This window comes from Mangifera indica, chromosome 14 (genome assembly GCF_011075055.1).
Source record: "Mangifera indica cultivar Alphonso chromosome 14, CATAS_Mindica_2.1, whole genome shotgun sequence".
NCBI lineage: Eukaryota > Viridiplantae > Streptophyta > Magnoliopsida > Sapindales > Anacardiaceae > Mangifera > Mangifera indica.
The window spans coordinates 11,762,461-11,777,126 of NC_058150.1; the positions used below are offsets into that span (position 1 = coordinate 11,762,461).

A 14,666-nucleotide genomic window follows, 5' to 3' on the forward strand; every position below is an offset into this window, starting at 1 on the left:
TCTCATAGGCATCCAGTCCTATTGCTCTCACAAATATTGTCATCTACGCACATAGCTGGTGACTATCTAGTTGTGTGACACTAGCCTTAATGTTGCTAACTTTTTTAATCAAATTTGACTCGATCTAAGTTTTTGCTATTGTCCACATAGTCAAACACCTCATCTATGTCTTTCTTGAATTCTCTATCCTCTATTAACTCATTATTCTTCTTATATAACTCTTTTTTCTTATGTATATAGCTTAGGGTATAATAATCTTTTGACTCTATCTAGGGGTACACGATTGTGTGCTTCTCAACCCACGCTCATGTGGCTCTTGAACCATATACATAGGTGTATGACACTCAGCACACGATTGTATATAGGGCAAATGCACATGGGGAGTTAACTTGGACACACTCCCGTGTACTCGAATCCACATGTACGAGCCATGTGTCTGTTGGCACATATCATCCATTTTTGGAAAGTCATACGTGAGTATGTGTCCCATACCACACAATCATGCATTTCGTCCCTCAGAACGAGCACCAAATCTTTGGATTTTCAAAACTCCAGAACGACACACAAGCGTATAGGAGACTATACACGATCATGTGTCATGATCTAGAAATCACACCTTAGGGTTTCTACGTTGTTCCAATCGCACAAATAATCAATCACATGCATATTCAAACCAATATAAGGAATTTCTAAGTCCCCTAGGCAGTTTATTCATTGGAAATCATACTTTATAACAAGTACACACATCAAATCAAAGAAATTAATTAATTATCATCTCAAAACACATCATATTCAAACTCAAGAGACTAAGCATGCATATGGTTCATTGGACTCACATACACAAACATGTATGGTCTATATAAGTAAATAAGAGATTTCGTTCCATTTACTTGGATTCCAACGCTAAAGCCTCTCTTGCATAGTAACGATGATTTCAATGACTGCCAGTAGCTCCATAGGTGACAAAAATACCCTTCCTCTCTCTCACACTCTCTGTTTTCTGTGGCTATAAAAGATAATGCTAGAGAGTTAGAGTCATCGCATTTTTATTTTAATTTCTGGAAGCAATACATGAACATATATAGACCATACACGTTTGTGTATCTAGTTGTGTAATTAAGGCAACCTTATGCTTTGTCACAATCACGATCTGATCCATTTATTAACTTTCTACTGACTATAAATGGTTGTGTATATCTCCATACGCAGGTGTGTACTACTGAAATCTAAAGAAATCATCAAATTTAAAACTAAGAGAAAGACTAAAATACCCTTAGGCTTACCTGTGGGTGCTACAATCCTCCCCCTATATGAATTTCGTCCTCAAAATTCACTTAAACAATTGTGGGAATCTCTATTGCATATCCTACTTAACCTCTCATGTGGCCTCCTCAACTCAATGATTCCTCCAAAGAAATTTTACAAAAGAAATATGCTCATGTCTGAGCTCCTTAACTCGCTTATCTAGTACCCAGACTGGTCGCTCCTCGTAGACTAGATTATCTTCGAGCTCAACATCCTCAACACTGAGTATATGGGTGAGATCATTAGTATACTTGTGCAATAGCAATACGTAGAACATGTTATGAATGTGATTTATGCTCGTTGGTACCATAAGTCGATAAGCAACCTTACCTAGGCGCTCCAATACCTTAAAGGGTCTCACCCATTTTTTTAACTTCTAGAAACCTCCAAAATAATTAATAGGTTTTTTAAACAAATTTAACATTAGGGAAGGACATTTAATTTTTCAAATTCTAAGGGTGGTCGGCATTGCATCAAACATTGCGTAGAAAAGTACTTGGCCTGGCCTTATCTAATTCAACAGAATAGATCTCTGACACCTCCTTTACATGCATCGAACCTCATATGACAAAAGCAAAACTCATCATTAGAAATTATAATATTATTATGTTACTAAATATTTATGTTTATATTAATATGAATTTAGCAATATTTTTAAATTTTAACGGAATATTGACCTCGTACAGAAATTGATTTCAGTCCACCGACAATTGGACTGAGTATAAATTATAATGGGACTAGATTGGCTATCGGTCTGATTTTCAAAAGACTTGTTGATAGTATGTCAACACCGACTTTTGCATGCTTAAATTCCAAGTTTCCACCCAAACGTACCTAGTTTCAAACCATCGCCGACAAAGGAAGAATGAATATATATATATATATATATATATATATATATATATATATATATATATATATATATATTTATTTATTTTCAATTTCCATTATTTAATTAAATAAATAAAGTTATATATATATATATATATATATATATATATATATATATATATATATATATATAAAATTTAAGCACTTATACAATGTATTTTTATATGATTAGATAATTTTGAATTAAAGATAAAATAACACCTAATATATGATCTCATATTATCCATGTATTAAAATTGTATATAAAAATATATACATATAATATTACTTTTAAATATTTAGATGATATGTTATTATATAAGTATCTATCACTTTATCTTTAATTTAAAATTATCTTTAAATATTTAATTACATAAATTTATTAACTACCAAAAATTAAATTGCTCTGAATGTTCATGAAATTATCTTATCAGTGGACATTAATATTTTTTTAAGCATGAATTCTAAAATGAAGATGGAAGTAAATACAGAAATCAATATGCTTTCCCCCGTAATTGCGACTAAAATTATAAATTATTCAATCAGCTTTTATAGTGATAAGAAAACTCAATACAAAATTTTCTATTAAAATGTTGTTGACATACTGATAGGAAAGTTTCCTTAGAAAAGCAAAAACTTGCCCATCAGGCTCCTCCAAAAGTAGCTCATTGCCGGGCTTATCTCCTACTAATTTGTACAAATCGAATAAAATATTAGTAAATACATAAAAATTTTAAATCTAAAACATTTTTAACTTTGAATAAAATAAAAAATTATGCATAAATAGATAAGCTATAAAATTTAAATACAATTGCTTTTAAAATTAAGAGATTAAAGTTAATTTTTTAGCGAAATTTAAGTCAACCATTTCATTTCAGACAACCTCGAATTTGAGCTTTGCATATATGTAATCAGACCAGCCTCAAATCAAATACAACCCAGCTAGACTATGCTGGTTTACACCCCTGGGACAGCTGATCGTGCCTATGAAATAATTAAGGAATGTCAAAGATTATTTTTGAAGAAACAGTTACATTCTTATTACAGAAAGTGCTTTTACCCAGAAAGCATTGCTCAGAAAAGTATCTTAAACACATACAGAAAGCAAAGTGAAAACCAGAATCCACCTACGTGAAGTACTAGACCAACAGAGAATCAGATGAAAGCCTCACCAAATTGGCAGGGAGTGACCTAAAAACCATTTGTAACATGAGAAAGAATGGAATGAACATCTTGTTATGAACAGCATCTTGTATGGAAGACAGTAAAGGCATCGTCGCAGTTTGCAGCTTTGCCTTAAAACAATATCAAAATACTATTGCAATCCTGCTTAGGTAAACTGCGCACAAAATCACAGACAATGCAAATGAATCAGCAGTCACAATGAACTCCACTTGAATCGTTGCAAAGGCACACACACCATTGTTCTCTGAGAACCAAAAGACCGAATAAATGACAATCCAAGAGACTGAATGTGTGTGAAAGAAAGGCAATCTTACAAAACTAGGCCATGTAATATGATAGGTAACTCTTATAATATAGTCTCCAACTAAAAACCAGTCACTGCCTAAAATTAAATGGAATGAAGTAGTGTCTACACAAACTAAAAGTAACAGTAAGAATATCCTATGTGAGGACAAATTTAAAAAAGGATTCTGAAAACTGCCTGATTTGTTACTCAATCCTTGGCAGAGGAGTTGACATCTGAAGCGTTATCTTTGTGGTTTGGAGAAGGAACTGGTCCTCTTATTTTTAAGTCCCCAGATTGTTGTTGCTGCTGTTGCTGCTCCTGCATATGCTGCTGCTGCAGATGCAACTGTTGCTGTTGAAGCTGATGCAATTGAAACTGATGCTGCTGCTGCTGCTTCTGAGAGTGAATCTGGAGCTGCTGGAACTGCTGTGTGGTTAGAAGAGTATGCATGGCTTGATTAGCTGGGTAAAATTGCTGGCCAGCTCCAAAAGACGTAAAGTTCATCATGGGACCACCATTCTGAATATTTTGGCCAGTCAATACCTTCAGATGCTGGATTTCTTCCTTCAGTGCATCATTTAGTGCTGTCAAAAACAGAAAACAGTACATACAATATTATGACAGTCATTTATAAAACCGATTAAATTTACCCAGATTAAACTTCCTCACATTATTATGGTGTGCAGACAGAATAGCCTACACCAATTAAACCTAGCTGTGCTAATAATTTAAGATTATTAAGGTGCATAGGTAGAGTAGCCTACACAGATTAAACTTCCATGCAAAGATTTGCTACTTCTCCTGGAGTCCATTCAATAAATTTAAAGAGATAAGGATAACACTATTACACGTCCAACTACTGATGTACAGAACTCAAACACGATGTGGCATCAAGTACTGCACTGAAAATCCTCAGATATAGAAAATGATAATACCACCAAATTTATACCAGAATTTTAATTGATACAGAAAATGCTATGGTAATTTCATAACCATAAGGAGCAACTGCCATAAAATGCAACATGCCTACAGAAACTATAAAGTAAATGACAACACAAGGAAACTAAGTTCTTATCAAATAAGTACAAACAAGAGGTAAACCACAAAAATAAGGAGACTAATTTCTTAACATGCAAGCACACACAGCAGATGAACACCGTTAATAAATATAAACATTTAATTACACTCCACACATAAACACAAATTAAGCTCAGTTCCATGAAGAGGGACTACGATCCCAAAACCTTTTTTTTCATGAGAAATCTAACCAACTAGGTTATAACATCAGGGGAAAATGTTGCTATAAATTAGCACTACATATTGTGAACATCAATTGGAAAAATTAGCTGCATGCTTTTAAAATTTAAAAGTTATTTTTCCATTTGCAGTTAACCCGCTTATTGTTAGCCACACTGGAAAGCATTAACTAATGTGTTATTACAAACCACTCAAGCACGTCATCCAAAAGCCAACAAAGGATATGCAAGCTCCAAACAACAAAAATTAGAACAAAAAATTAAAAAAAAAGGCATCAAAGATATTCCATTACATCACTACATTTCAAAAAGTCAGCAGTAGGCAGAACCTCATAATATGGCAAGCAATGATACCATGTCCAAAAGAAATTCTAACTTGTGCATCCAAACTAATTCTTCTCATTCACTATAATAAAAATTGAAATGGTTATAGCGGAAAAAAAAAAAAAAAGTGAAAAAGAGAAGGGGCAAAGATTGTTAAGATTGAAATAATAATGCATGTTATATGGGTGAATTCTAACAACCCTACTTACCAAAAAAAAGATTTCTAACAATCTGAATATCAAACAGTGTGATGTAATTTTACATCTTCCAACATTACAAATTTAGAAATATAAAAAATCTAGCAACCAGACAAGCTAAATGAAAAAGCAAATTAAAAAATCGTTTATCAATGCTTTCTAATTTAGCACAGATTCTTTCTTCGACAGAAAATTTGGTATGAAGTTGTTGCAATGACATAATAATACACTAATCAATTAAAGCCACAGTCATTAAAACAGTAAATTGTATAGATGTAGATTTGATAAACCTCTCCTTACTCATTAAATCAATGAAAACAATTGTATAACATACAAAAGGACAGAAACTTGAAAAGAAGAGAAATTGTTATTCAAGGAAAGAAATAGTTGCAAATCAGGGAAATAAATCGCTCTGAAAGTATTTTATTAAAAAAATTATATTTTCGAGGTTTTGAGCCTCATTCTGATGGCATGATTCTGAATTCTGATCAGAGTGAATTTTTTGCAAGTCTGAAGAATATATGCAAGACAAACTCCATTAGATTCTAACAGAAAATATTCCTCAAAAAGATGTTGAAATGTTTGACAAATGATGTAAGATAATAATAATGATACCCACATATAATACAACCACCACTTGTAGTATGTGACCTGTAAATCAAATTCCTAAATAATCACCACAAAAAAGTTCAGGAACCTCTCAAGTTTATTACTATTACTATTAATATATCATCCTAATATATTAGCAACATGAGCAAATTCAATCCTAAACAAAATTAGCCCGGCTAAAGGGGAATAAGGCTCCCAAATACATCATGTCACATGGCCACAGATCGAACAATACATTAACAAAAGGTCGAATAATGTTAAAGCGCTAACATCGAAGTAGCACAGGGCCACAACAGAACATAGGCAGAAAAACAAATAATTGCATGTAGATGTGTGAATGCCCTAGAAGCAACAAAAAGCTCTCTAGCAATACAATCTACCACAAAAATACAGTAATTAAATGGCAACAACAGGAAATAAACATATCAGAACAAAATAATAAAAAGTTATGCTGAAAACTATCAAACCTTAGAGGATGAAATTGAACATGTGAGGATTCAAACCCTCAACTAAAGAGAAAGAATAAGTAAATCCTCCCTATCTCTATTCCTCTGAAAATCACATAGAATGTCCGTGTTGTGTGCATGAACACATAATTGAAAACAAAAGTTACCTTCAGCAGTTTTCAAATATAAAGCATCAAAGTGCTTGCATTTTTCATGTTCTTGTCTTGGTTAGATTCTCATGAAACGTAATACAAATTATTAACTTAGACAAATGGTTTCAGTATGCCTACTCAAACCAGAAAATAAGATGAAAAAAAAAAAAAAAAGAAAAATAAAATGAAACTAGACACTAGTCTTTATAAAAGTTTCCCAAGAGACCCTCACCATCTTGCAAGTGGACCTGTTGCTCCATTGTTTGCAAGCGCAGTTTTAATTCACTGTTTTCTGCAGTCAGACCATTTGTATCTCTCTGCTCAAAAGATGAACATTTTTATCCATTAATTTCATTGCAAGCAAAGTACATTCAACATAAAAGTATAATTGAGAAGGCTAAAAAAATAAAAGAAAGTAAAAAGGTAATCATGATGTCCATACCACAGAAAACCAAGATGTTGAGTCTCAAAATAATGACCATGTGCAGCATTGATTAACTCACCTGCAATAACGTCAATTGAGCTGACAACGAGGTTGCTTCAGTTTGTAGTGTCTGCACTTTCCGTTCAAGCTCAGCTATGTATCGCATCTTCCTTTCCTTTGACCTTGCAGCTGACTGCCTGTTTGCCCATATCCTATCACATTGCATAAAACGATGTAACGTCAATGTGAATGATGTAAAATAGTAACATTGCAGAATGTTTATGTCACTCTTATAAAATGGTTAATGGCATGGGCAAAGAAAAACAAACAGGAACGAGAAGAAAAGATTAAAGCACACGATCATACCACATCCTACAGTTCTGCTAAGGCATCATTATATAAAAGAAGATTTGCATTAGCGTGAGCCATAAACAAATGGAATAGATTCACAACCCACTTCCCTATAGGTATAACCTAGAAATCAGCAACTTATCAGACAAGATCTGCTTTTCCAGCATCTTCTTAGACCTTGGTTTCTATGGACTTCCAAAACTCATCTCTCCTTTATTAACCTAAATCAGGAAGGAGTTGTTAGGTAGCAAGTTTCTTGAGGGTTTTTTAAAGTGAAATTACACTTTTGTCTATATTCACTAATTAGTCACACTGAAAACAATTCAAAATCAGACAGCTGATTTTGTTATTTTCTATGCCAACAACTGGTCCCAAACTGTATTTCTTATAAGGTAATACAAGCCCGTAGTTTTCTATAACAAACAGTGGCAGAGAAACTGCAGGGCACATACCAGGCAGTGATAGCCATAGAAATCTTAGTAACAAAAACACCAGAAAGCATGTTAAAGGGAAAGCATACATCTCCAAATAGTTTGAAGTCTGGTGGTCTTAGCAGTAATAACTATCAGAGATTATGAGTCACAATTTGATTGTTTGGGAATTAGGAACAATATATTTAACAAAAAAAATGTTGTTAAGTGTTCCCAATTTATGGTATCCACCCATTGCCTTAGCTACCAACATTAAAATGACTGAAACAATTCTAATTGAATTTTATCAAGTACAAAAATATACTATGAAATGTGGGCATAATCACATATAGTCCCAGGTAAGATCTTCAGTCTACAATAGAAGTTTCAGGTAATATATACATTTAACTTCTTCTAGTTTCTTATATAACAAATAAATTTGTAGATTTTATCAAAGTATGCATTTCTTGAAATTGTTTAATGGTTATTAGCCCCTTAGTCTACAGATGTGCCTCAGTATAATTTATCTATTTCTTATACTAAATTATGTCCACAAACATTGGTATATCATAAACTAAAATGGTTGGTCCTGCTTATAGTTGCCTAACTATTAAGACTATTGGACATCTGGATTTGGATAACTGATTAAGACTAATGTAGATGGAGAAAATGTGTAATTACAATTTTTCCAGAGAGGTATCTTCAGTGTAAGAATTTGAACATTATGTCCACGAAAGCAGTCCCTGTACATAATCTTAATTGCAAGGTTGGGTTTGTTTCTTCATTTGGATCTCAAAATTGGGTTGCTCAGTTTGCATTCTTATACAATCCATGTTCACCTGCCTCCCACCACACCAATAATAGACAGTGTTTTACTAATTAAAAGGCATCTAAGTTTAGATACTCTTAAGATAATTCCCTCAAGTGCCATTAATATATTATAAATGAACACATTTTAGTTGGAAAATACAATTCCGTCTAACATTATGCAGAAATACTTTACAGTTCAATTAATTGTAATCAATGAGTTATAAATCTATCAATTGGTTTCTTATAAGAAAACAGAACTAAAAATCAACACCATTTCTCTGGAAAGAGCCTACACATTAAAACAGCCACAGAAAAAATTCTATTCAAGCATGATGAACTACCACTAAAATTCAAGTAAAGAGTTCACTGTTATTTTATTTTATATAAATACAACGGCCATATAAATGACACAAATACATAAAGAAGTATTTCATCTTGAAAATGTAAATTTAGAACTAACATCAAGTTCGCAACAAACAAAGATCAAATAAAATTCATTGTATGATCTTAGCTCATATAAAGCATACCTTTTTGCACGCTTTGGATCAATAAGAGCAAGCTCAGCCAATTTGGCAGCAGACAAAGCTTTCTTAGAATCAGCACCATGCCCCTCTTCTGAAACCCCAATGAGCATCTCTGGCTTAATACTTGTTGAACCATCCATTGATTGGCTATGCTGATGCCTAATCCTGGGCCTCTCAGTGGACCCAACACCTGCATTCTCCACAGAACCCCCACCACCACCAATCACTGCCTTTGCAGGTGCTGGAGCTGCTGGCTCACCCATTTGAGAACCAGATGTAGCTGTTGAAGAATTGAACTTATCCATATCAAAATACTTTGAAATAAAGTCCTCCTCTGTCTCATCCGAGAGAGATGGCCCATCTGCACCACCAACCACACCAAGATCACTATCAAAGCTGATATCATCAGGCAGACTGAGGATTTCAGAATGAGCCCTGCGGTGGCCCACATTCTTTGGTGGATTATCAGGCATTCGGCTAATGTCATGGCTGAATCGGTTAGAATCAGACTGATGACCAAAATGTGCCCTGTCAGAGTTAGAAGCACCTGGAGCTAGTGGCGGGAATGATGTTGATGCCGTTGGCTCAGGTTTCACATTAAAATTAGGGTTCCCAGTTGAAGAAAAGCTTGAGAATCGACCAGATGGAGGCAGTAAACCAACATGACCCGGAGATTTATCCTTATCCATCTAGACACCCTAGAAATAAAAATTCCCCCAAACCTTCTCTATAAGAATATCAATAATATGAACAAAATCCTAATTAGTAATCGTTATGTTTCTCAATACAACTAATCAAGCCACAATTTTGATACCCTACAACACCTTCAAAATCGATATATAAATCGACCCGACTCAACACAACAATACACAGAGCAAATTAAATAGAGAATTTAATAAAAACCCATAAAACACAAACGATACAAACTAAAGTTCAACAACAATGCATAAATAGATCACACAACAGCAAAACCAAAGCCTAAACAAGTAAATTTCAAAAGAAAAAGATCCATTAAATCACTAAACACACTAACTACAACAAAACACCATACAACAGAGAAATGAAGATTCAAAGATGAAGCAAACCCTAGAAACTCTTGGACCCAAGTGAAATCTCAATCAGGGCAGCAGAAAAAACAAAACTTTCCTGTAAATTCAGTATCTTTTAGGGAAAATCCAAGGAGAGTTTTCTTACGAGCTAGATCTTCTTCCAACTATAAAAATGTTTTATTTTTTTTTCATTAGAGTGAAAAAAAAAATTATAACAGAGAGAAACTACACAGGCTTTTGGTGAAAGGGGAATAAAAGAATAAATAAAATAAAATAATTGAAAGATCAGACAAACTGAGAAAGATTGCTTCTTACAGAGAACAAAATAGAAAATCTTTTGGATTTTTTAATTTTGATTTTTTTATGATTTTCACTTCTTACTATAGAGCCGATATAGTACTTAAAAATGGTAAGTGGGGTATGTAGAATAGTATTTTGTTCTGGTGTTGTACGTTATGGACAATAATGACCTTGAAAATTTCCTTTAATTGAAAAACAAAAATTTTTTTTTTTTTGGTAAGTGAAACAAAAATAATATTACACGGCCACCTTTTGAACTGAATTTGGTAAGTGCAACTAAGGGTGGGCAAAAAAAGACCGATCCAAAATTGGAACCATTGAATACCCAATTTTCAATTCCAATTTTTTCCCGAAATGGGTCAATTCTAGGTAGATTTTGATTTCAATTTTGAGGAATTGACTGGTTCTATACTTGAATTAATTTTAGTGATGTTGTTCCTTTACTTTTTTTTTTCAAATTAAAAGGACTAGTATTTTCAATCGAAACCTTGTGGCGCCAATCATTTTTTATCCACAGTGACATTTAGACTTCAACATGATGAAGTGTGAAAATTAAATTTCATGATCTCTACAATAACCAAATTCTGGTCTTCAAATCATTGGGGACAATTAAATTAAGTAGAATTATTTAGACCTAATGATTAATTTTAATCTTCAATCATAAGGTTTATTCAAGTTTTAAAACAAATTTCAACTTTTTTGTAAATTACAAGTTTTGGATAGGAATCCGAATCTACAAGGTCGGTTCTAAGTAGGAACAAATCTTATAGGTTACAAGTTATGGTTCCTATTTTTAAGAATCGATCGATTTCAATTCATCAAATTTTATAAGGTATTTGGATCCGCTCTCCCCTAAGTGTAATGCCCTTCAGCCTTCCGAGAGAGATGTTACTATTCTAAATCTAAACTAAACATGCATGAGTTAAATACCTAAAAGAAAACCTTTTATAGAAAAAACCATTCAATTTAACAAATTAGTACCTTTTATAATATAATCATACAAAATAATGGAAACGTCAAAAGATGTTAAATGAAATCTTTATACATAAGTATATAACCACATAAAATATTATAAAACATAAAATAACATCAGGTTATATTAATAATAAACATGACAAATGTCTTGATGAACGTCCTCAATTGACCTACTACTTTTATAGCTATCATCATCACATGCTACTTGCAAAACAGCTAAAGCGATTAAGTGAGTGATAATCACTTAATAAGTAAAAGACATAACCAAATTTTTTTCATTTCTCTTATTTCTTTCATACTTATCTTACATAAGACACAAACTTAGTCATCTAGGGTACACTTCTAAACTAAAAAATTGGATGACATGAAATGCAATGCATGAAAAAAATTATTCATAAAACATCAATGAAAGTCTTTCAAATAAAACTTCATTTTTCTTTTTTTGAAAATGGTAACTATGCCAATCTAACTAGGTTAAAGCAAAGATTTGACACCTTACTCACATGAGTAATATAGCTATGCAATCTCATTTCCATGCATACATCTATTAAACTGTTATATTTGTGCCCTATTACAAGTGTGTATGTAAAGAATCTCGCAGGTGTCTCTCACAACAATTTTCTAACAAATGATATTCTTCAAAACTTTTATAAGAAAACAAGTTTTCATCGGTTTTATAAAACTGTAAAACATATGAAACAAGTCCTTAACATATACTATATGAACTTTAGACCCATATGTGAACTGTGGGATCATATCTCACACATATACTATTAGAACTCTAAGCCTACATGTGTATTACATGATCAAGTCTCACATGGTTCTACACTCTGGGGACTTTCATGAAATCTATGAACAAATGCTCAAACCCCTTGGAAAATTTACTTATGTTTGCATATCGCTTCCATCACTCAAAAACATGATCATGACTTATGCCCTAATCTATAAACTATCTTAGGCACATCTTAGTACTACTATGAACCCTTAACTTCCCCTTAAAAACTTGTGGAATAGCTTCTAAAATGAGTATTTGCTTCTGGGGAACGAAAGTTCATTCTCATAACTTAACTAACAGTTGCTTGCTAGTTTAGCAATAGGCATTCACTAAATTCACCGTAAACGATTACTATTTTCTCTTTCACAACCATTAGGGATATGTACGATCTAGTTTGATGTGGAAAACTTTTCAAACCAAATTGAAAAGAATACTTTGAAAATTTTCAAAATAAATCAAACCATTTTTTTTGTTCCAAACCAAACTAAAAAATACAGTTTAATCTAGTTTGGATTATGGTTTGAATTTACTAAAAATCATTCATTTTTAAATAAATAGTACTTGAATTATAGTATTTTAGAACATGAAATAAACATATAAAATACATATACAATAAACATGAAAAGAAAATGACAATATAAATATGAAAACCAATATGATTATATATATGAATTTTAAAAAATACAGTTTCTGATTTAGTTCGATTTGAAAACTACCCAAACCATAAATTGTTTTTCTAAAATTTATCAACCCGGATCAAATTGTTTTATAAACCAAACCAAATCAAACCATAGTTTTGAATGATTCATTTCGATTTTATGGTTTGAACTAAATTATATACACCTTTAAAGAACTTCAATCTTTTTCTTTATGAATAACCATTCATTACTATGAAAAAGGGTGTTCATTATTTTCACATGAACATCTACTTTGCCTCTCTCCCATGACCATTCACCTGTCTAAGAGTAATTTTACCATTTTTCATATGAATAATTGTACTACACTTCCACATGAGTGTTCATCATAACTTAGTCTACATGGCAGGAATAATCATACCTATTCTTGGGACAAACATCCCATCACAAATTTTAAAACCCTAATTTATTAAGAAATAACTATTTTTATCTTAGGAGTAGTCATTTCATTGTATTTGTATCAACAAAACTCATTAATTTTGTCAAAATTTCCTTATTCTAACTCAATTTCAACACATTTTATTACTAAACAAATTTCTACTCCAAAATATAAAATTAGCAATTATAATATGATAGATAAGAGTTTTAAACATCATCATCTAAAAAAAATATTTTAATTCTTCATGTCTTCATAAATCATATAGGTGTTCATACATACAAAAACTTAAATTTCAGCTATTCTATACTACCATCATATAGTTATCCAGATCAAGGACCAACATTATAGATCTTAATTTCAAAATCAAATTCAATAGTTCATTCTACAACATTCAAAACACTTAAATCTTAAAACTACAACTACTTACTTGGATTCAAAGCGGTATATTTGATACAAAATCCTTTTTTCCAATCATAAAACCCATCCCCAATGATTGAAACCGATGATAAGTATAAGGAATGTGTTTCTTTTTTTGGAAGCATGAAAATGTGTTATATATATGTGGTATTGTGCCTCATTATTACAAAATTTGAATTAGATAATAGTCTAAATAGACATTTGTCATAGTAAAACGATTGTTTACTACTTAAAACATTTATGACATGATACTTTATTTGTTTTGACAACCTGATATATTTTGAATAGGTGTTCACCCTACTAAATAACCATTCATCCTTTTATTTTCTTAAATAATCAAACTTGATCACATTTAAACATATTCCACATCAATATTAACTCACAATTATAATAAAAAGAAAAAAGTTAACCTTACTAAGTACCTATGGATATTATAGCAAAGGACCTAAAGTAAATTAACACATAAATTTTCAAGATTTTACATTTGATAGCACAGTCGTTTCTATCAACTTATATATTTAGTGAGATGGTAATTTTTTTAAAAGGGAATTATTCACTTTGTATTAAAATTTTGTATGAAATAATATTACATATTTTCCTTGATAATATTAACATTAAAATCAACTGATATTATAAGTAAGATGTTAATATTATATAAACAAATATGTTAACTTTAATAGTGTAAAACATGATATATTAATATCATTATTAGTATATATAGTTTAATTGTTTATTATTTGATATATAATATTACTTAATCCTTTAGGTTATATATATATATATATATATATATATATATATATTTATTTATTTATTTATTTATTTATTTATTTATTTATGTGTATGTATGTACGTATATACACACACATATTGATTCTATTGTTAAATGTAAAAAAAAAAATTCGTTTTAATATGTCAAATTCACAA

At 31.6% G+C, this 14,666-nt stretch overlaps 1 protein-coding gene across 2 annotated transcripts; it reads right to left on the reverse strand.

Annotated features, from left to right (window-relative positions):
* Positions 1-3,170: 3,170 nt before the first annotated feature.
* On the reverse strand, positions 3,171-10,495 carry LOC123196471 (probable transcription factor PosF21). Of its 2 annotated transcripts, XM_044610521.1 has the most exons (5): positions 10,235-10,495; positions 9,153-9,847; positions 7,134-7,266; positions 6,863-6,947; positions 3,171-4,230 (listed from the first exon to the last, which is right to left on the reverse strand). In XM_044610521.1, the coding sequence occupies exons 2-5, from the start codon at positions 9,836-9,838 to the stop codon at positions 3,854-3,856; spliced, it is 1,281 nt and encodes a 426-aa protein (XP_044466456.1). In that variant the 5' UTR covers positions 9,839-9,847; positions 10,235-10,495; the 3' UTR covers positions 3,171-3,853. The 2 variants fall into 2 exon arrangements, with proteins under 2 accessions (XP_044466456.1, XP_044466455.1); XM_044610520.1 differs by having other exon boundaries at positions 9,153-10,494.
* Positions 10,496-14,666: the final 4,171 nt, after the last annotated feature.

Excerpts from the sequence above, each read along its gene's own strand:
- LOC123196471 (XM_044610521.1), bottom strand. The coding sequence starts at position 9,838 with ATGGATAAGGATAAATCTCCGGGTCATGTTGGTTTACTGCCTCCATCT. Across the intron at positions 7,267-9,152 it reads GATCCAAAGCGTGCAAAAAG|GATATGGGCAAACAGGCAGT; the intron begins GTATGCTTTATA and ends GCAATGTGATAG. Across the intron at positions 4,231-6,862 it reads ACAGGTCCACTTGCAAGATG|CACTAAATGATGCACTGAAG; the intron begins GTGAGGGTCTCT and ends TGTTTTTGACAG.